This window comes from Zophobas morio, unplaced genomic scaffold, assembly GCF_036711695.1.
Source record: "Zophobas morio isolate AGI-343-1 ecotype UQ-CSIRO unplaced genomic scaffold, CSIRO_AGI_Zmor_V1 ptg000008l, whole genome shotgun sequence".
In the NCBI taxonomy this organism is placed as follows: Eukaryota; Metazoa; Arthropoda; class Insecta; order Coleoptera; family Tenebrionidae; genus Zophobas; species Zophobas morio.
In genome coordinates, this window is record NW_026972113.1 from 604,194 (window position 1) to 624,281 (window position 20,088).

The 20,088-nt window shown below is 35.7% G+C and overlaps 5 protein-coding genes across 8 annotated transcripts in view; 3 read left to right on the forward strand and 2 right to left on the reverse strand.

Moving 5' to 3' along the window:
- Nucleotides 1-233: 233 nt before the first annotated feature.
- LOC135124961 (pre-mRNA-splicing factor 38B-like) lies at nt 234-1,802 on the reverse strand. Its single transcript, XM_064050195.1, has 5 exons — nt 1,635-1,802; nt 1,456-1,575; nt 1,064-1,401; nt 825-968; nt 234-732 (listed from the first exon to the last, which is right to left on the reverse strand). Exons 1-5 carry the CDS (start codon nt 1,663-1,665, stop codon nt 343-345), a joined length of 1,023 nt encoding a protein of 340 aa, XP_063906265.1. The 5' UTR covers nt 1,666-1,802; the 3' UTR covers nt 234-342.
- Nucleotides 1,803-1,813: 11 nt separating this feature from the next.
- Nucleotides 1,814-2,871, forward strand: LOC135124962 (coiled-coil domain-containing protein 12-like). The gene is made up of 2 exons (XM_064050196.1): nt 1,814-2,018; nt 2,069-2,871. The coding sequence occupies exons 1-2, from the start codon at nt 1,885-1,887 to the stop codon at nt 2,379-2,381; spliced, it is 447 nt and encodes a 148-aa protein (XP_063906266.1). The 5' UTR covers nt 1,814-1,884; the 3' UTR covers nt 2,382-2,871.
- LOC135124963 (RNA-binding protein 1-like) lies at nt 2,740-4,774 on the forward strand. 3 transcript variants are annotated; one of them, XR_010279850.1, is made up of 5 exons: nt 2,740-2,871; nt 2,971-3,183; nt 3,232-3,321; nt 3,791-4,179; nt 4,454-4,588. XR_010279850.1 is itself a non-coding variant. In XM_064050197.1 (4 exons), the coding sequence occupies exons 2-4, from the start codon at nt 2,975-2,977 to the stop codon at nt 4,542-4,544; spliced, it is 390 nt and encodes a 129-aa protein (XP_063906267.1). In that variant the 5' UTR covers nt 2,743-2,871; nt 2,971-2,974; the 3' UTR covers nt 4,545-4,774. The 3 variants fall into 3 exon arrangements, 1 of the variants encoding a protein (XP_063906267.1); XR_010279851.1 differs by having other exon boundaries at nt 3,791-4,107; XM_064050197.1 differs by lacking the exon at nt 3,791-4,179 and having other exon boundaries at nt 2,743-2,871; nt 4,454-4,774.
- A 61-nt stretch (nt 4,775-4,835) lies between these two features.
- Nucleotides 4,836-20,088, reverse strand: part of LOC135124960 (tRNA (32-2'-O)-methyltransferase regulator THADA) — a 37,144-nt gene continuing 21,891 nt past the window's right edge. The window contains exons 15-19 of one of the 2 annotated variants that reach the window (XM_064050194.1): nt 19,925-20,076; nt 10,945-11,732; nt 10,780-10,897; nt 5,351-5,495; nt 4,836-5,305 (exon numbers count right to left, since the gene is read on the reverse strand). In XM_064050194.1, the coding sequence (XP_063906264.1) occupies nt 4,880-5,305; nt 5,351-5,495; nt 10,780-10,897; nt 10,945-11,732; nt 19,925-20,076 (1,629 nt within the window). In that variant the 3' untranslated portion in view covers nt 4,836-4,879. Of the gene's footprint in view, nt 5,306-5,350; nt 5,496-10,779; nt 10,898-10,944; nt 11,757-19,924; nt 20,077-20,088 lie in introns of both variants that reach the window. The other variant, XM_064050193.1, reaches the window with a different exon arrangement.
- On the forward strand, nt 12,013-19,925 carry LOC135124911 (gastric triacylglycerol lipase-like). The gene is made up of 9 exons (XM_064050128.1): nt 12,013-12,102; nt 12,182-12,241; nt 12,292-12,520; nt 18,455-18,531; nt 18,581-18,873; nt 18,920-19,166; nt 19,212-19,367; nt 19,421-19,648; nt 19,698-19,925. Exons 1-9 carry the CDS (start codon nt 12,013-12,015, stop codon nt 19,845-19,847), a joined length of 1,530 nt encoding a protein of 509 aa, XP_063906198.1. The 3' UTR covers nt 19,848-19,925.

Consider the following 20,088-nt stretch of genomic DNA (forward strand, 5'->3'; position numbering starts at 1 on the left):
ACACTAAATGTTTGCGCAGCAGTGGCGTAACATTAAAGTGGGGGCAGTAAATATTTAATGAAAAATAAATCTTCCGCGAAAAGAGGTCACTTAAAATCTTTGTCAAAACTTCCGCGTTACAAAGATTTTTTTTAACGCAATTGAAAATACAAATTTAAATTCTAACCTCAATCTCTTTGGCAACAAAACTCAACAACCCTGCAGCGAGTCAAAACCAACTACTAACGAAACGCTTTGTTACGAAAAAGAACTTTATTATAAACACAAAACAAAAATAAATTCTGTAAATTGAACTTATGTGTCAAACTAACATCAAAGTGAAAAATTACAAGTGGCATTACTTCATCTGTGATAATGTCCCTTCCTATATTTACTATGTTCTCTATCAATACTAGACTGGCCCTTTCTTTCTCGATACGGACTCCTTCCTTTGTTTGGACTTCTCTCTCGTTCTCTATATCTATCTCTATCCCTTTCTCGTTCTCTACTTCGTTCCGTGAATTTCTTATCGTATCTAGATCCCTCCTCCCTGTATCTATCTCCTCGCTCTCTTCTATCCCTGTCGTTCCTCCTTTCACGGTCGTTATCCCGCAGGAAATCCCTCCTAAGATCCTCCCTAACGTTGTGGCGCTCTCTCTCTCGTGGCCAGTCCTTTCTCTCTCTTTCCACGTTCCTGGAACGGTCGTTAACCGCCGCTGCTGCTGCCTGCATCGCATGCGGGGGAAATCTTTCCTAAAAATAGCACAACCACACCAATAGAATAAAAATCCCTCAAAATGAACCCAAACCCTAATTCGAAACCCAGTTTCAAAATAATCACTAACCTCCAAGTGTTTCTGTATCTTCTGCTGTATGGGTACCGGTATTCTGGGAAACAGCGTCGAAAACCACTCGAGCTTGACCAACCACTGCCTCAGCATCGTCCCGATGGTCATCACCTGTCCACCACCTGCTTTTACATCAAGTTCCTGCAACACTCCCATTAATTTCATCATCAAGTTGGCAATAAAAACCCCCGAATTCGTTTAAATTACGATAGGTCACTCTACCTGTTCGTACGCACCTCTTCATCTTCTAGGTAAGATTCGTACCATTCCAGCAAGTCTTTGGGCGGAAGTGTATATCTGATGTACATGAATCCTAACGCACGAATGAACGGAGAGTCGCAATGATTGATAAGGCCGTTTACTTGTTTTCTGGTCAATTTTAAAGTGAAAAGTTTGTAGAGGAGGCAATAGGCCGTGGAGACGATGCCCCCGGCGCCGACGCCCCTGACGCCGCCGCACATTCCCGTTTGGCCTGAGGTGCGTCTGGACCCTTTCTCCCACGGTTCCAGGTGGTTGACTTTGTAGTAGATCTCGTCGACGACTTCGTGGTAGGTCTTCAGCTCATAGAGATTGACTGTAAGTTTGTAAATTCAACGTCAAAAGGCACTTTCACCCCACTCGAACTCACCCTTAAAATAATGCGAACTTTGTATATTTGTCAAAATTAAAGGATTCAAATTCATCGTCCTCTCGTTGCCCCACAGAGGTAAAACGTTGCTCTGCTTCGAATTGGGCTTTGAAGAATATTCTGAAACAAACCATAAGCTTTCACTTGTGGAAAAACACCCAAAACATGAATCAAACTACCTTCATCGCTATTCCCACCCTTGTTGTCCATGGTAAACCAAAAATACCGTAAAAACTCGCAAACGAAAGCGCGTAAATGCCAAAATGAGCAATTTTTGCAATTTATTTACACATTACGAGACGTGAGATCGCCATTGCAAATAAAAATTCACCATTTGGGGAGTTCAGGAATACCAACAGTAGCAACTGTCGTCTGAAAGTCGTTTGCTTTTATAGGTTATGTTTACGATTTTGTGTTATTCTAAAAAACATGAGCGAAGAAGTGAACTCTCTCGAAGAACAAGCCAGAGCAAGGCAAGAACGCCTAAAGTCGCTCAAGCGAAAGCGCGAAGAGAAAAATGAAGACAAAAACGAAAAAGACGACCCGAAGCTGACTCTTCCTAGGTAACTTAATGCACAACTTTACCGATTTGTCACTTAATTCAATTTATTAGGCCAAAATTCCGAAGCTATAAACCACAGGATAAAGAACTGGGTGAATTCGTGATGAAAAAGCCTGACGTTGCCGATGCCCAAAACGAAGTGAAAGATTTGTTGAGTTTGGCCAAAAGTGAGATGGTTATCGACCAATTGGACATCTCTGCATTGGCCCCGCGACAACCAGATTGGGATTTAAAGCGTGACGTTGAAAAAAAGTTGGAAAAGCTGGCTAGGAGGACGCAGAAAGCCATGGCAGAACTTATAAGGGAGAAGCTTAAGGAGAAGCAGGATTTGGCGGAGGTGCCGAGTGCTCCAGTTGATGTCTAATACAATCTGTTATAATAGGAATTAGTTGTAAAGATGTATTTATTTCCATATTGTCATTTTATAATTTGTTTTCTAATGAATCAGTTTGAAATTTCGCGCCTAAGTATCTTTGATATAGGCAACACATTATACATCAATTAGAATAATTAGATTGTAAAAAATTAAAATATAAAAAAATATTTTCAACTATACAGTGTGTTTTGTTTTAAGGCGAAACCAAATTTAAAAGCGGAGAGTTAATTCGTCATTTTCCAAACACCTGGTATATTACTAATATAGGGACTTTGCACGCGCATTACCAACGCAAGTCACTACCAACCTAGCGCGCCGAAAACAACCACGCACAGTCGCCGCAACAACCAACAACACTGTTCAGCAGCCATCTTGCGAAGTGTGACGCCTTGGCATTGTTGTCGCGTCTCCTTCACAATTTTAAACTAAAATTAAGTACAAATAGTCACAGTTTATCAAGTTTCGGGCAAATTCCAAGGTAAGAACCCCCCCGTTCCATTTTTGCGCAAAGCACGTTTTTCCGCGCCGCTTCGTCGAGGGCGTACTTTCACCAAACCAGTTATTCTTCATTCCACAGAAAAATGTCGCGTTACCGTGAATGGGATTTATCTTGCAAAGTTTACGTTGGAAATTTGGGCTCATCGGCCAGCAAGCACGAAATCGAGAGTGCTTTCAGTAAGTATGGACCTTTAAGGAACGTGTGGGTGGCCAGGAATCCTCCAGGTTTCGCTTTCGTGGAATTTGAGGACCCGAGGGACGCGGAGGACGCCGTGAGGGGTCTGGACGGAACGTAAGTGGCTTGTGGAGGTGTGATGGGTTTTTGAGGATTGGGTTGCAGGCGGTGCTGTGGGACGCGCGTCCGGGTGGAAATGTCCAACGGGAGGTCCAGGAGAGGAGGCGGAAGGAGGGGACCCATGAGATACTCCAGGTTTGTAAGGGTTTGGTGGTAACGTGATTGGAATTTTTGAGAATGTTCAATTTAAGCACAGTGGATTTGAAGCTAGCGTGTTATTAACTCATAAGGAAGCCACCTGAAATTGCTTGCGAATTTAAAAACGTGTTGAATTATTTATTTTCATTTGAACGGTTTAGTTATTTTGATGCGTTTGTGTCGGTGCCAGGTGAGTCATTTTTTGGCGCTTGTGCGCCTTCAAAATAGTGCACTGTTTATTTGAAAAACGGACGTATTTAAAGCGGAATTTGCTTTTTTTCATTTTAAAATATGCAACCAGTATTACTAGGAGTTTATAGATGGAGACAGTGGTGTTTAAAAAAAAATCGAGCTGGAGTCGGTTGTAAAAAAGGTTGGTTGGTTAACGGGGGCGAATTTCTTTTATGAGTTAATAACGCCGAATCGTTAGGCGGCAGCAGTTAAAGTGCTTTGGCGCACGTTGCAGGGCAGCGCCACTGCTGTTGTTTTCTCCCCCCGACTGAGACCCACCCCCTCCCCGGCCACACATCTCATCTTACATCGACACACCCAACTACTACAGCTACATCCACCATCTGTGGTGACCGCCCTCCTCAATCAACTATAATAACGAGACCGCGCGACTACTACTACTCACCAGCTGCATTTTACAACCTCTATTAAAAATCAACGTGTGGTTGAAAAAATTCCAGCTCAAAGTTTCAAAACAACATGCAACATAGCAAGGCATAGCAAAACCAACTATAATTTCTCCTCTTCCAAAAACGTCTCTTCATTATATTGGTGGGATTATTGAAACATTTTTTCGTTCGAATATATACGGCGTGTCGCAAAATGATTGGCTACCCGAAGATGGTAATGTATCACATTTATTTACACAAGTGCCAGTCAATCATTTTCGAACATCCCAGTATATCAATGTTAGTCATTTTTTTCATTGTCTAACTCTACTATGAGATGTTTGTGCCTGAAAACTTTAAATTACTCCCATCGTAAAATTGTTATAGATAACACTTTGATTTTGTTTTGTTTTTTTCTTTTAAAGCGGTAGTGGGCAAACGGATTTCTGTTTGGTTTCGTTATTTCGCGAAGATTTATAAAAGTTCTTACAAAACTTGTGTATTTGTAGGTCCAGATCACCAAGACGCTCACGTACACCAAGGTCGAGGTCACGCAGCAGGGACAGACGCAGCCGATCAGACTCCAGGGATCGCCGTTAAGTGACTTTTTTCATTGTATTCTGATTATAACAATGTGTAATTTACATGCTTTTTTTTATCAAACATAGCGATTAGGTACATATGACATTATTTCATTTACACGTGAATGTTCAGTTAGGTGTGAACTGATCTTGTACAAACCAGAATTAGCGATTTTTCGTCTACAGTTGGTCACACTGTACGGGGTTTACCCGATTTTGTCATGAATAAACATATTTTAGTGGTACAAATTTTACTCATCTCCTACAATCCACCCAGGTTCGAGGTTTCGGGGATCAGTCCACCACACCATACTTGAAAAATATATTTTATTCAGAATAAAGACAAGAAGAAATTTAAGGGAACCTGAAATGTACATTCAACAACGGATTGTATAAATACGTTAAAAACGCCTTCGTCGTCGAGTAGTCTGTATCGAGACTGTTGCGTAAAAATTTCAAGATCCTCGAATTAAAAAATGTCCTAAAATTAGTATGGAAATCGTTCCCGATCGTACAATCCTCGATAAACTTTGAGATACATTTAAAAACACAAATCACAGTACGTTTTGTTTGTTTGTCCATCATGGGCGATGGTACCTTGATGAGTGAGTTGAGCACGACGGTAGTGATGAGAAGGGCTTGTTCTTCCAGGAAGATGGAGCGGTCGTCGCAACGCACGACGTCATTCAAATTCCACAGCAGCGTATGTAGGACTTTAGCGGCGCTGTGTGTGACTGGAATATTTTCGGCGAAGGTGTTCATCTCGCCGCGTTCGTACACCTGAAAAGAGTGTCATTTCCGGCGAAACTGAAACGAACTACTCACCTCTGACGTGTCTTTAGTCACCTCCGGGAGTCGTCTGAGGGCCCACGACGTCAAACAACAAATAGCAACGTCGTTTTTAAAATCAGAACAACTGGTTAGAAGAAGAGTGTACCTAGCTCTATTCGGAATAACGTACCACAGAGTCCTACAAACACATTTAAGACGCACATGACTAAGTATGACCATTGTTTAAGTATATTATAGTTGGACAACCTATATGGACAATCACTTTCCCATGTAGAAAAGAATGAACATATATTTTACACCTCACTCGCTTCACTATGAAGTGGCGGTACCTTACGAAAGGGAGTAAAAATAGTCTGTAAGCACGTGATGTCGATAAGGTAGTAAACGGACGTATTAGTCAGTACGTTGTACGGGTAGCAGTCACAAAATAAGCAAACGTACGTGTTCAGGACTTTACATATATGTAATATATGTATATGTAGTGCATACCTGTTTCATGTGTGTGGTAGCACGTATATTTGCACAAAAACAAATAAAGGTTAAGGTAACAAAAATTTAATATTATCGCGGTATATGTATGTATTATCCATGAACTGCATGGCTAAGAAATATGCGTCCCTTCGTCCATTTTAAAGGCACGAAATTAAACGACCACTACTTTAATTAATAAGTAACAAGTCATCTAATTTGCCTCCAGAATAACTATGGATTATCATCAAACTATGAACACCAAATTCATTCAATATGAACATCTTCTTACGTATTTTTTTTATTAACAGTAGTCAAATCATTAAATACATATTATTATCTTTGAAACTAAAATGCATTTTACCACAAAATATTTATTACCATTTAAATATATACGATTTAGACATCAAGAAATAAATTTAAAATCGCAAAAATTAAATATAGCAGACTTAAAACAGCCTTAAATGCGTCTTGTATGTACGTGCTTATCAGTATGTAGGCATTTTAACGCACATCAATAATCGTTCTTGATGAGTAATGACTGATGACTACTGTAACACAGTAAATCCTCGAAATCGAAAATTTAAAACATTGAAAAATTCAAATATGGGAAAATTGTAAAATCGAGAAATCGAAACATAAAAAATCAAAAAAATAAAAATTGGAAAATCTAAAATTTAAAAATCGAGAAATTGAACAATCGGTTAATTCAAAAATCGAAACATCGAAAAATTAGAAAATCGAAAAATAAAAAAAAATTGGACAGTCGAAAACTGAAAAATTTCGAAAATTAAAAAATTGAAATATGGAAGAACTGAAAACAAAAAATCGAAAAAAAATAATTATTTAAAGATTGAAAAGTTAAAATTGAGAAATCGAAAAATTGAAAAATCAAAAACCTGAATAATCGAAAAATTGAAGAACTGAAGAACTGAAAAATCGAAACTTTGGGAAATGGGGAAATGGGAGTATAAAAAATAAGATTAATGGAGAAATCCGAAAACTAAAAAATTCGAAAATATAAAATTTAAAAATCGAAAAAGTGAAAAATCAACGAATCGAGAAGTCGAAAATTGAAAAAATTGGAAAATTGAAAAATCGGATAAATCAAAAATCGAAATATCGAAAAATCGAGAATCCGAAAAGCAAAAAATCGAAAATTTAGAAGTCGAAAAATCGAAGAATCGTAAAATTCAAAAATTGAGACATCGAGAAATCGAAAAATCAAAAGACCAAAAAATCTAGGAGTGGAAAAATTGAAAAATTGGGAAACCGAAATAGGCCAAAAATATGGAAAAATTGATAAAGCGAGAGATTGAACAATCGAAACATCCGAATCTCAATAAATTGAGGTCTCAAAAAATTTAAAAATTCGGAAATTTGAAAAATTAAAATATAGAACTGAAAACTCGAGAAACCGAAAAATCCAGAAATTTAACAATTAAAATATGGAAAAGTTGAAAAATTGAAAAATCGAAAGTATAAAAAATGAAAAATTGAAAATCCAAAAATAAAAATCGAAAATCTAGAAGTCGAAAAATCAAAGAATCGAAGTATTGAAAAGTATCAAAACTGAAAGAAAATCCAAAAATTGAGAAATCGAAAAACCAATAAAGCGAAGTCGAAAAATCGAAGAATTGAAGAACTGAAAAATCGAGAGAAGTGGGAAAATCAAAAATAGAAAAATTTAAATACTGAAGAACTGAAAAGTCAAAAAATCGAGAAATCGAAAAATCGAAAATTTAAAACATTGAAAAGTTAAAATATCCTAAAACTGAAATATGGAGAAATCCAAACATCAAAAAATCAAAAAAATTAAAATTCGAAAATCTAAAATTTAAAAATAGAAAAACTGAAAAATCAACGAATCGAGAAGTCGAAAATTTAAAAAATTGGAAAATTGAAAAAGCGGATAAATCAAAAATCGAAACATCGAAAAATCGAGAAACCGAAAAGCAAAAAATCGAAAAACCAACAAATCGAAAAATCAAAAGACCAAAAAATCTAGGAGTGGAAAAATTGAAAAATTGGGAAACTGAAATAGGCCAAAAATATGGAAAAATTGATAAAGCGAGAGATTGAACAATCAAAACATCGAAACATCCGAATCTCAATAAATTGAGATCTCAAAAAATTTAAAAATTCGGAAATTTGAAAAATTAAAATATAGAACTGGAAACTCGAGAAACCGAAAAATCTAGAAATTTAACAATTAAAATAAGGAAAAGTTGAAAAATTGAGAAATTGAATTATAAAACAATCGAAAAATTGAAAAATCGAAAGCATAAAAAATGAAAAATTGAAAATCCAAAAATAAAAAATCGAAAATCTAGAAGTCGAAAAATCAAAGAATCGAAGTATTGAAAAGTATCAAAACTGAGAGAAAATCCAAAAATTGAGAAATCGAAAAACCAATAAAGCGAAGTCGAAAAATCGAAGAATTGAAGAACTGAAAAATCGAGAGAAGTGGCAAAATCAAAAATAGAAAAATTTAAATACTGAAGAACTGAAAAGTCAAAAAATCGAGAAATCGAAAAATCTAAAATTTAAAACATTGAAAAGTTAAAATATCCTAAAACTGAAAAATTGAGAAATCCAAACATCAAAAAATTAAAAAAATAAAAATTCGAAAATCTAAAATTTAAAAATAGAAAAACTGAAAAATCAACGAATCGAGAAGTCGAAAATTTAAAAAATTGAAAAATTGAAAAAGCGGATAAATCAAAAATCGAAACATCGAAAAATCGAGAAACCGAAAAGCAAAAAATCGAAAAACCAACAAATCGAAAAATCGAAACATCGTAAAATTCAAAAATTGAGACATCAAGAAATCGAAAAATCAAACGACCAAAAAATCTAGGAGTGGAAAAATTGAAAAATTGGGAAACCGAAATATGCCAGAAATATGGAAAAATTGATAAAGCGATCAAAACATCGAAACATCCGAATCTCAATAAATTGAGATCTCAAAAAATTTAAAAATTCGGAAATTTGAAAACTTAAAATATAGAACTGGAAACTCGAGAAACCGAAAAATCCAAAAATTTAAAAATTAAAATACGGAAAAGTTGAAAAATTGAGAAATTGAAATATAAAACAATCGAAAAATTGAAAAATCGAAAGTACAAAAAATGAAAAACTGTAAAATCAAAGAATCGAAGTATTGAAAAATATCAAAACTGAAATAAATGTCCAAAAATTGAGAAATCGAAAAACCAATAAAACGAACTCGAAATAAAGAAGAATTGAAGAACTGAAAAATCGAGAGAAGTGGGAAAATCAAAAATAGCTTCTTTGAGAAATCAGAAAACTGAAAATTTAACGTAAAAATTTGAAAAATTGAAAAATTTAAATACTGAAGAACTGAAAAGTCAAAAAATCGAGAAATCGAAAAACCTAAAATTTAAAACATTGAACAATTAAAATATCGCAAAACTGAAGAATCGAGAAATCCAATTCAATTTAAAAAATTAAAAAATTGAAAAATCGGGGCATTGAAAAATTGGAAAATCCAGAAATTGAAAAGCTCAAAAGAAAAAAATCGAAAAATCGAGAAATACAAAGATCGTAACATCGAAAAATTCAAAAACTGAGACATCGAGAAATCGAAAAATCGGAGGATCGAGATATGGAGGACTCGGAAGCCGAAACGGAAAGTTAAAAATTGAAAAATTGAGAAATTGAACAATCAAACCAACGAAACATCTGAATTCGATAAATTGAGAAATTAAAAAATTGAATAATCGAAAAATTTTAATAAAAGAAAAACTGGAAAATCGAAAATTAAAATTAAAAAAATCGAAAAATTGAAATATAGAAGAATTGAAAACTCGAGATATCGAAAAACTTAGAATTTTAAAAAATGAAATATTAAAACATCGAAGAGTTGAAAAATTGAGAAATCGAAGTATAAAACAGTCGCAGAATTGAAAAATCTAAAGTTTACAATAAATACAAATACACCCAATAAAATCGAACAGACAAAATAAAGCTTCAAACATGATTATTTTTATACTAAAATTCTGAAGTTTATAAACTGCACATTTTATTTATTTATTTATTTTATCTTGTTTTCGAAATATAATAAACATTTCAAACAATGTCTGTAACTTATTTTAATGTAAATTATATTCATGTGGTTGACAAAATCAGATGTAATATTAGTCTGATTTTGACCTTATTCTAGATTTTATTACAGCAGAACTGCGTATCCTTTTTAAATTTTAGAAGTTACGGAAACTAGTTCAAGAAACAATTAGTTATCTCGTATTTTTGGAACAAAATCTACCAAAACGTGGATAACAGCAATTGTTTTTCATAGAAACAGTCTTCAAAGGAGCCTTTAACAACTCGATATTACAAACATGCCTCTTAAGTTCTTAATGCGTTTTCTTCTGTCTTGTAATTATTTGTAATGTCAACGCCCAAAGTTTATGTCATTCTGTTATTTACTTTGAATATATATTTTCATTTTGTGTTAATATTTTTGTAACACCACGAATCTAAATTTTACTAAATCTTGTAAAACTAAACAATTATACTAGTTTAAAAACTCTTGGAAAGTTTCTGTCAGTCTTCAGATATAGTCAAATCAAAATAGGCCTCAAATTCATTTAAATTCAATTCTTTCGTATCACGTTGCGACGCGTTGCTTCATATTTTTTATGTCAAGTACATTTTCATATTTTGTACATATATGTTTATACACATTACTGTTTACGGAACAATGTTAGTTATGGATTTATGGATAACTCCTCGTATTAGAGCAGAATGAAGGGTGTTTGTCTTTGCTAATGTTTGATGGCGCCATCTGATGTAGAGTAAAATAAACCTAATACATTGGTTCACTGTGGTGAAAATGCGCGTTGATGAAAAATTTGTCCCACGCCCCCTGGATTCCTTGTCCTAAAGCTCACTATTTAGGCGAAGTAAAATTTGTATTAGGTTGTCCAACTATAATATACTTAAACAATGGTATAACTATAAAAACTTACGGTGTCGTTTGAACTCGGTTTCGTTTCGTCGGAAACACGCTAATCGTTTCCCTAATGAGGACTTCGTCGTCCTCTAACAACACCATAATGATATTCAGCACGTTGTACCTATCATATTCTAAAAACACACCGTAAGTACGAGTACCACCACGAATTATAAAGTACCTGTGAAGATTTTGTTTTTGAATAAAACCTGAGTACCGATAAGGAAGTGCGCAACCGCGAGTCGTCTGAAATCGGCTGCGCTCGGACTCGCCGACTCCATCAGCAACCTGATCAGATCCGAGTACCTCAAGTGCTTCATTTCTTCGTACTCCAACGTCATGATGAAAGTCTTCAGACAACAAATCACTCCCGCCGTGACTTCCTCGTTGTAAACTTTCGTCATCGTGAGGAACCAATCGAGAACGTTCTGTTTCCTCTCCGTGCGCAAACTATCGAAGAAACACGGGTAGAACCTCAACAAAAGGAACACCAAGATAAAGTAGTCGTTCTCCTCTTTCAGTTGCGCTTTCAACTCGGCGTAGAAGAACGATATTAAGTATGGATGAGTGAAACTTAATAGTTCTTTCTTGCTCTTGAAGTCGAACGAATGGACTAGACTTTTGATTTGAGGGGAGATTTCCACGTCCCCGCTCGTGATTAAAGGGTGTTCTTTGTACTCGTCCTCGCTGAACTCTTGGTTGAGGTAGATGAACAAGTAGAGACACTTTTTTTTCATGTCGATGTCTCTGCCGTAGAGCGATCGGAGGATGATCCGAGTGATGATGGCGTACGTCGCCCCTACGTGTTGGAATTTAGTTAAGAGGATGAATAGGATGAGCTGGAAGCGGCTGTAAGCGAACGACGTTCTACAGGTCGATAGCACGTCGTCTTCGGTGCCTTCGTTGCTTTCTAGAGCTAAATACCCGACGACCTGTTTCAATACGTCCAAGTCGGTGTAGTCTCGGTATCTGGAAGACGGCTGCTCATTAGGACTGAGGAAGAAGATTTTAGTTTGTCATACTGCCAAACGCTCTGTGTAAATGTGGTTGTTAGAATAAAGGGAATTTTGAGGCGTTTTGCTTTCACTCTTGTGACAGAGTTGAAGTGCGAAAATGGATTTAAAAAAATAATTTATTGAATGACGGCATCAAAATATACTTATGTTTGAGTATTATCAAGCGTTTATTTTTGCTACTTATAAACTGTTGTTCGCTAAATTAGTGTTCTTTGTTATAATCACACTACTAAATGGGCTTTCTGTGTTTCCCGAGACTTAGTACTTTTATAGCGACGCAAACACAGAAACACTACGTTTTGGATAACAGTGTCACGTGTATTGCGCGTTTATAATTTTCAGTGTTTGAAGAAAATTTTCTTTGTTTTGGTGCCCCTATTTGCAATATTATTTGTACGCCAGATTCTGGTCGATATTTTTGGCGCTTTTCTAAATGGCCACCCAGACTTAAACGACAACATCGTAAATGCAAATAAACCCGACTTTGTACAATTTTGTCAAAATATTTTTAGACTGGGGTCATTCGAAGACATGTAGGTGTGCACGAAACTCATCAAACTCAAACTGAAGACGGTTACATTTTGACTATTTTTCGAATACCAAAAAACAATCCTAAAGGGATAATTTTATTTCAACGTCCCATTCAATATGATGCAAGGGTGTGGATGAGTCAACACAACGAATCGATTGCTTTTTTCTTCTGGAGAGCAGGATACGACGTTTGGCTGGGGAATACCCGAGGTAATTTCTTTTGCAAGGAACACGTAACCCTAAAATCCATCGAACGAGAATTTTGGAATTTGACGTAGGTTTTTTATCGTTTTTATTAAACAAAACCAGGAATCGTTTAGATTTAACGAGATGGGTTACTACGATAATCACGCCATAGTTAATTATACCCGAAAAAGCACAAAGGATTCCAAAATTGTTTATTTGGGGTAATTATCTTGTTACGGGTAAGGATTGGTCAGAATCAAAAAAATGTGTTTTTCCAAAACCAGTAGTCGATTTTTGCAGAAATTTTTCAACTTCCCAGACATATTGTCCACGCTAAGTCGAGATGACGGTTTTTACGAGGTTTCAGAGCTCTGTATGTCCTTTTTCCATGCAGAACATGCGTGACCTGTTTGGTTCAATCGTTTTGTGGAAAAAGTTCCGAAACAGATTTTTACCCGAAACGTCCAAATTTTTGGAAAAAATCGAAATTATAAAACAATATTTTGCAATTTAATTTTGAATCTGCAAAACCGAATTCTTCGAAATCTTGCAAATATTTTAAAGTTATATTAACTTTTAATCAAAATGCATCCGTTTATCAACCCCAAAAAATTGATGGCGTCATCTCAAAATTTCGCCGAATAAATCCTATCTAAAATGTGCAAATTATGATCCGTCTATGCTTGTAATTTATCAATCCATTAATATTTTTTAAATTTGCTTATACAGGGTGACTCAAAAAATTAATGAATCAATCAATTTATTTTATTGAATAAATCAAGAATTGCAAAAATTAATACTTTGAAATCTTGCAGATGTTTTAAAGTTCTTGTAAACATGTAACCAAAATATATCTGTTTATTCCCCCCCAAGAAATTGGTGACGTCATCTCAAAATTTTGCCGAATAAATTCTACCCAAAATGTGCAAAATATGATTTATCATTGTATGCATATTTTTTAGATTTGCCCCGTATTTTCTTAGAGGATGTGTTATTTGCCAAAATTAGTCTTATCTTAGCAAATACTAGCATTTTGGAAAATGACATATCCTTTGAGAAAATAGAGGGCAGGTGAACGGGGCTAGTACTTGCCAAGATAAGACTTATTTTGGCAAATAACATACCCTCTGAGAAAATAAGGGGTGGGTGGGCGGGGCTGGTACTAGCTAAGATAAGAGTTATTTTGGCAAATGATATACTCTCTGGGAAAATAGGGGGCGGATGGGCGGGGCTAGTACTTGCCAAGATAAGATTGATTTTGCCTCTATTAATCTTGTAAAAACTTATTAAATTTAAAGGGTGTTAAATTGCAAAATTTCCATAGTAACGAGTTAAATTTCTAAAACTGATTGGGTGTTTATTTTTTATGCTTCATTCTACTGCAGGAGTGAGGGAAGTTCTGATGAAACAACTTTGGACCATTTTTTTTTAAAGTAAAACCTCGGGGCTGCCAAATGTAGATTTTTAACAATGTGAAACCTTATGGGGGTTCGCAATTGTTTATTTAAAAACGTAGAATTTTCTCCTAGGCCCCAACTGTCTTTTTCTAAAATTGTGAAACCTTGTCGGGTGTCCCAACTGTCTATTTTAAAAATGTAAAACCTTCTCGAGGGCATCAAATGTAGATTTTAACAATGTAAAACCTTCTCGGGGGTCCCAACTGTTTTTTTTTTTAATGTAAAACCTTCTCGGGGACCCCAAATGTCTTTTTTTTTAATGTGAAACCTTATCGGGGGCATCAAATGTAATTTTCAACAATGTAAAACCTTCTCGGGGGTCCCAACTGTTTTTTTTTAATGTAAAACCTTCTCGTAGGCCCCAACCGTTTTTTTTTAATGTGAAACCTTCTCCACGGTACCAACTGTTTTTTTTTAATGTAAAACTTTCTCGGGGGGCGCCAAATGTCATTTTTTTAATGTGAAACCTTCTCGAGGGTATCGAATGTAGATTTTTAACAATGTAAAATCTTCTCGGGGACGCCAAATGTCTTTTTTTTATCTGAAACCTCGGGGATCCTAACTGTCTTTTTAAAAAATGTAAAACCTTCTCGAAGGCCCCAACTGTCTTTTTTTTAATGTAAAACCTTCTTCAAAGTCCCAACTGTCTTTTTGAAAAATGTAAAACCTTCTCGAAGGCCCCAAATATCGTTTTTTTTAATCTGAAACCTTCTCGGGAGTCCCAACTGTCTATTTATAAATGTAGAACCTTCTCGTAGGCCCAAACTGTCTTTTTCCAAAATTGTGAAACCTTCTCGGGTGTCCCAACTGTCTATTTTAAAAATGTAAAACCTTCTCGAGGGCATCAAATGTAGATTTTTAACAATGTAAAACCTTCTCGGGGGTCCCAACTGTTTTTTTTTTATGTAAAACCTTCTCGGGGACCCCAAATGTCTTTTTTTTAATGTGAAACCTTCTCGGGGATCCTAACTGTCTTTTTAAAAAATGTAAAACCTTCTCGAAGGCCCCAACTGTCTTTTTCTTAATGTGAAACCTTCTTCAAAGTCCCAACTGTCTTTTTGAAAAATGTAAAACCTTCTCGAAGGCCCCAAATATCGTTTTTTTTTAATCTGAAACCTTCTCGGGAGTCCCAACTGTCTATGTATAAATGTAGAACCTTCTCGTAGGCCCAAACTGTCTTTTTCTAAAATTGTGAAACCTTCTCGGGTGTCCCAACTGTCTATTTTAAAAATGTAAAACCTTCTCGAGGGCATCAAATGTAGATTTTTAACAATGTAAAACCTTCTCGGGGGTCCCAACTGTTTTTTTCTTTAATGTAAAACCTTCTCGGAGACCCCAAATGTCTTTTTTTTAATGTGAAACCTTCTGGGGGGCATCAAATGTAGATTTTCAACAATGTAAAACCTTCTCGGGGGTCCCAACTGTTTTTTTTTTTTAATGTAAATCCTTCTCGTAGGCCCCAACCGTTTTTTTTTAATGTGAAACCTTCTCCAAGGTACCAACTGTTTTTTTTTTTAATGTGAAACCTTCTCGGGGACCTCAAATGTCTTTTTTTAATGTGAAACCTTCTCGGGGGCATCAAATGTAGATTTTCAACAATGTAAAACCTTCTCGGGGGTCCCAATTGTCTTTTTAAAAAATGTAAAACCTTCTCGTAGGCCCCAACCGTTTTTTTTTTAATGTAAAACCTTCTCGGGGGGCGCCAAATGTCTTTTTTTTTAGTGAAACCTTCTCGAGGGCATCGAATGTAGATTTTTAACAATGTAAAACCTTCTCGGGGACACCATATGTCTTTTTTTTTATCTGAAACCTTCTCGGGGCTCCCAACTGTCTTTTTTTTAATGTGAAACCTTCAAGGTCCCAACTGTCTTTTTGAAAAATGTAAAACCTTCTCGAAGGCCCCAAATATCGTTTTTTTTAATCTGAAACCTTCTCGGGAGTCCCATCTGTCTATTTATAAATGTAGAACTTTCTCGTAGGCCCAAACTGTCTTTTTCTAAAATTGTGAAACCTTCTCGGGTGTCCCAACTGTCTATTTTAAAAATGTAAAACCTTCTCGAGGGCATCAAATGTAGATTTTTAACAATGTAAAACCTTCTTGGGGGTCCCAACTGTTTTTTTCTTTAATGTAAAACCTTCTCGGAGACCCCAAATGTCTTTTTTTTAATGTGAAACCTTCTCGGGGGCATCAAATGTAGATTTTCAACAATGTAAAACCTTCTCGAGGGTCCCAACTGTTTTTTTCTTTAATGTAAAACCTTCTCGGGGACGCCAAATGTCTTTTTTTTATCTGAAACCTTCTCGGGGATCCTAACTGTCTTTTTAAAAAATGTAAAACCTTCTCGAAGGCCCCAACTGTCTTTTTTTTAATGTGAAACCTTCAAGGTCCCAACTGTCTTTTTGAAAAATGTAAAACCTTCTCGAAGGCCCCAAATATCGTTTTTTTTTAATCTGAAACCTTCTCGGGAGTCCCAACTGTCTATTTATAAATGTAGAACCTTCTCGTAGGCCCAAACTGTCTTTTTCTAAAATTGTGAAACCTTCTCGGGTGTCCCAACTGTCTATTTTAAAAATGTAAAACCTTCTCGAGGGCATCAAATGTAGATTTTTAACAATGTAAAACCTTCTCGGGGGTCCCAACTGTTTTTTTTTTTATGTAAAACCTTCTCGGGGACCCCAAATGTCTTTTTTTTAATGTGAAACCTTCTCGGGGGCATCAAATGTAGATTTTCAACAATGTAAAACCTTCTCGGGGGTCCCAACTGTTTTTTTTTTTTAATGTAAATCCTTCTCGTAGGCCCCAACCGTTTTTTTTTAAATGTGAAACCTTCTCCAAGGTACCAACTCTTTTTTTTTTTAATGTAAAACCTTCTCGGGGGGCGCCAAATGTCATTTTTTTAATGTGAAACCTTCTCGAGGGCATCGAATGTAGATTTTTAACAATGTAAAACCTTCTCGGGGACGCCAAATGTCTTTTCTTTTATCTGAAACCTTCTCGAGAATCCCAACTGTCTTTTTAAAAAATGTAAAACCTTCTCAAAGGCCCCAATTGTCTTTTTTTTTAATGTGAAATCTTCTTCAAAGTCCCAACTGTCTTTTTGAAAAATGTAAAACCTTCTCGAAGGCCCCAAATATCGTTTTTTTTTTAATCTGAAACCTTCTCGGGAGTCCCAACTGTCTATTTATAAATGTAGAACCTTCTCGTAGGCCCAAACTGTCTTTTTCTAAAATTGTGAAACCTTCTCGGGTGTCCCAACTGTATATTTTAAAAATGTAAAACCTTCTCGAGGGTATCAAATGTAGATTTTTAACAATGTAAAACCTTCTCGGGGGTCCCAACTGTTTTTTTTTTAATGTGAAACCTTCTCGGGGACCTCAAATGTCTTTTTTTAATGTGAAACCTTCTCGGGGGCATCAAATGTAGATTTTCAACAATGTAAAACCTTCTCGGGGGTCCCAATTGTCTTTTTAAAAAATGTAAAACCTTCTCGTAGGCCCCAACCGTTTTTTTTTTAATGTAAAACCTTCTCGGGGGGCGCCAAATGTCTTTTTTTTTAGTGAAACCTTCTCGAGGGCATCGAATGTAGATTTTTAACAATGTAAAACCTTCTCGAGGACGCCAAATGTCTTCTTTTTATCTGAAACCTTCTCGGGGATCCCAACTGTCTTTTCTTGAAGAATGTAAAACCTTCTCGTAGGCCCCAACTGTCTTTTTTTTAATGCGAAACCTTCTTCAAAGTCCCAACTATCTTTTTGAAAAATGTAAAACCTTCTCGAAGGCCCCAAATATCGTTTTTTTTTAATCTGAAACCTTCTCGGGGGTCCCAACTGTCTATTTATAAATGTAGAACCTTCTCGTAGGCCCCAACTGTCTTTTTTTTTTAATGTGAAACCTTCTCGGGGGCCCCAAATGTAGATTTTTAAGAAAGTGAAACCTTCTCCGGGATCCCAACTGTCCATTTTTAACGAAGGCGAAACCTTCTCGGGGGCCCCAAGTGTCTTTTTTTAAGAATATTAAATCTTCTCGGGGCTCCCAACTGTCTTTTTTTAAGATGAACCTTTTTTTTTTATTTCACCTTCGATATTGTTTTACTCCATAGAGGTTATCACAAAAAAGTAAAATTCCCCAAAATCAAATTTTATAATTTTTCAGAGAAGCAGTATTTGTTGGACTGTACTTGGATTTTTTAATACTTCTTGACATTTTCCAAATTTTACTGTTTTTTAGTAGTTGTACCTTACGTAATGTGAAAATTTCTTGTAATAAAAAACCCCATTTTTGTGTTTTTCATATTGTCGGTTATTAATGTCAAACATGTTTTATTTTACACAGTGTATGTTCAATAATGCATTTGTCATGTTTTCTTATATTCTATATTTTTATATCAACGTAATTTATACTTTACAAAAGCAATACATAAATTACGTTTACTTCGTCTCCACCTTTGTACACAAACCATTCTCGCAAAAATGAACACGAAAATTGTTTTATTTGTTATAGTGCCCGTACTTACAATATTTTTCGCTTCTCGAATCACACGCAACTTTCACCGCCACCCAGACTTAGACGACAACATCGTAAGTGAAAATAAAACCAACTTTGACCACCCCTGTCAAAAAATTTTAGACCGGAATCATCCGAAGACATGTCGGTGTACACGAAACTCATCAAATTCAAACGGAAGACGGTTACATTTTGACTATTTTTCGAATACCAAGAACGACTCCTAAAGGGGTAATTTTATTTCAACATCCCATTCAACATGATGCGAGGGTATGGGTGAGTCAACACAACGAATCGATTGCTTTTTTGTTTTGGAGAGCAGGATACGACGTTTGGCTGGGGAATACCCGAGGTAACTACTTTTGCAAGAAACACGTAACCCTAAAATCCAGCGAACGAGAATTTTGGAATTTTACGTAAGTTTTGTATTGTTTTTATTAAATATAATCACGAATCGTTTAGTTTTCATGAGATGGGTTACTACGATAATCACGCCATCGTTAATTATATCCGAAAAAACACAAACGAGTCCGGAATTGTTTATTTGGGGCATTCACTGGGCACTACTAACGGTTTAATTTACGCTAGCCTCAGACGTGAGGAAAGTATGAGATTTATTAAATACATGGTACTGTTAGCACCAGTTGCTCACATCAGAGTGGCAGGTTCTTTCGCTTTAAATGCGATACCACGAATCGTGTTATTACGGGTAAGAGATGAAGTCGACGAAGGAGATAATACCAGATTTTTGTAGAATTTTTTCAACTTCCCAGATCTTTTGTCCACAGTAGGTGGATATGACGGTTGGTTTTTTCGAGGTTTTAGAGCCCTCTATGCACTTTTACCATGTCGAACGTGTATGATCTATATGTGTCAATTATTAGGTGGGGAGAGTTCCGAAACAGATCCCGTAAGATGAAAAATAAAAATGTTAATCATTATTCAAATTCTAAAATATTTCAGGACTTAATGGATATGCTCGTACAAGTGTACGGTTCCGAATTTCCTGTTAAACTTTCAGAGCACTTTAGGCAGCTATACTTTAATAGGACATTTCCTATGTACGATTTTGGATCGGAACGAAACTTGGAGGTGTATGGGACTAAAAAACCCCCGTTATACCCCATTGAGAAGATAAAAATCCCACTTCTTCTGGTATATGGACAAAACGACAGTTTTGCTGATCCTAGAGTAAGATATTAATTTCAGTTAGTTGTTTTATTCTTTCAGAAACTTTTAGAATTTCGACTACACCTACCGTCATTTACCCACAAATCCCAAAAGTGGAAAAATGTTAGTCGACGGATTCAGTCATATGGATTTCATTTATGGTCGTCGACGAAATGAAAAATTGTATGCAAAGATTCTTAAAATACTCGACACGGTTTAAATGAAAATGTAGTTCGGGTGTCCCATACACAACACTTAGCTCAAAAATCAAACCTACTGCAATAATAAAGTACTTACTTTGACAACATCATAAAAACAATATCCATGTACAGGGTGACCGTCAAGTGGCTGTACTTCTTACCAACTTCCCCCAACAAAAACATACTTTTCGTCAAGTAGTCCGAAATAGGTAATCGTGTCAGCGTCGTAGTATGAAAAATATGTAAAATCTAAAACACCAC

Coding starts and splice junctions, on each gene's coding strand:
- LOC135124961 (XM_064050195.1), bottom strand. CDS start 1,665: ATGGACAACAAGGGTGGGAATAGCGATGAAG. Junction 1,576..1,634: donor GGGTGGGAATAGCGATGAAG/GTAGTTTGATTC, acceptor GGTTTGTTTCAG/AATATTCTTCAAAGCCCAAT. Junction 733..824: donor AGATACAGAAACACTTGGAG/GTTAGTGATTAT, acceptor TGCTATTTTTAG/GAAAGATTTCCCCCGCATGC.
- LOC135124962 (XM_064050196.1), top strand. CDS start 1,885: ATGAGCGAAGAAGTGAACTCTCTCGAAGAACAAGCCAGAGCAAGGCAA. Junction 2,019..2,068: donor CCGAAGCTGACTCTTCCTAG/GTAACTTAATGC, acceptor TCAATTTATTAG/GCCAAAATTCCGAAGCTATA.
- LOC135124963 (XM_064050197.1), top strand. CDS start 2,975: ATGTCGCGTTACCGTGAATGGGATTTATCTTGCAAAGTTTACGTTGGA. Junction 3,184..3,231: donor GTGAGGGGTCTGGACGGAAC/GTAAGTGGCTTG, acceptor ATTGGGTTGCAG/GCGGTGCTGTGGGACGCGCG. Junction 3,322..4,453: donor GGACCCATGAGATACTCCAG/GTTTGTAAGGGT, acceptor GTGTATTTGTAG/GTCCAGATCACCAAGACGCT.
- LOC135124911 (XM_064050128.1), top strand. CDS start 12,013: ATGGGCTTTCTGTGTTTCCCGAGACTTAGTACTTTTATAGCGACGCAA. Junction 18,532..18,580: donor CAGACTTAGACGACAACATC/GTAAGTGAAAAT, acceptor AAAAAATTTTAG/ACCGGAATCATCCGAAGACA. Junction 19,167..19,211: donor CACGAATCGTGTTATTACGG/GTAAGAGATGAA, acceptor AGATTTTTGTAG/AATTTTTTCAACTTCCCAGA.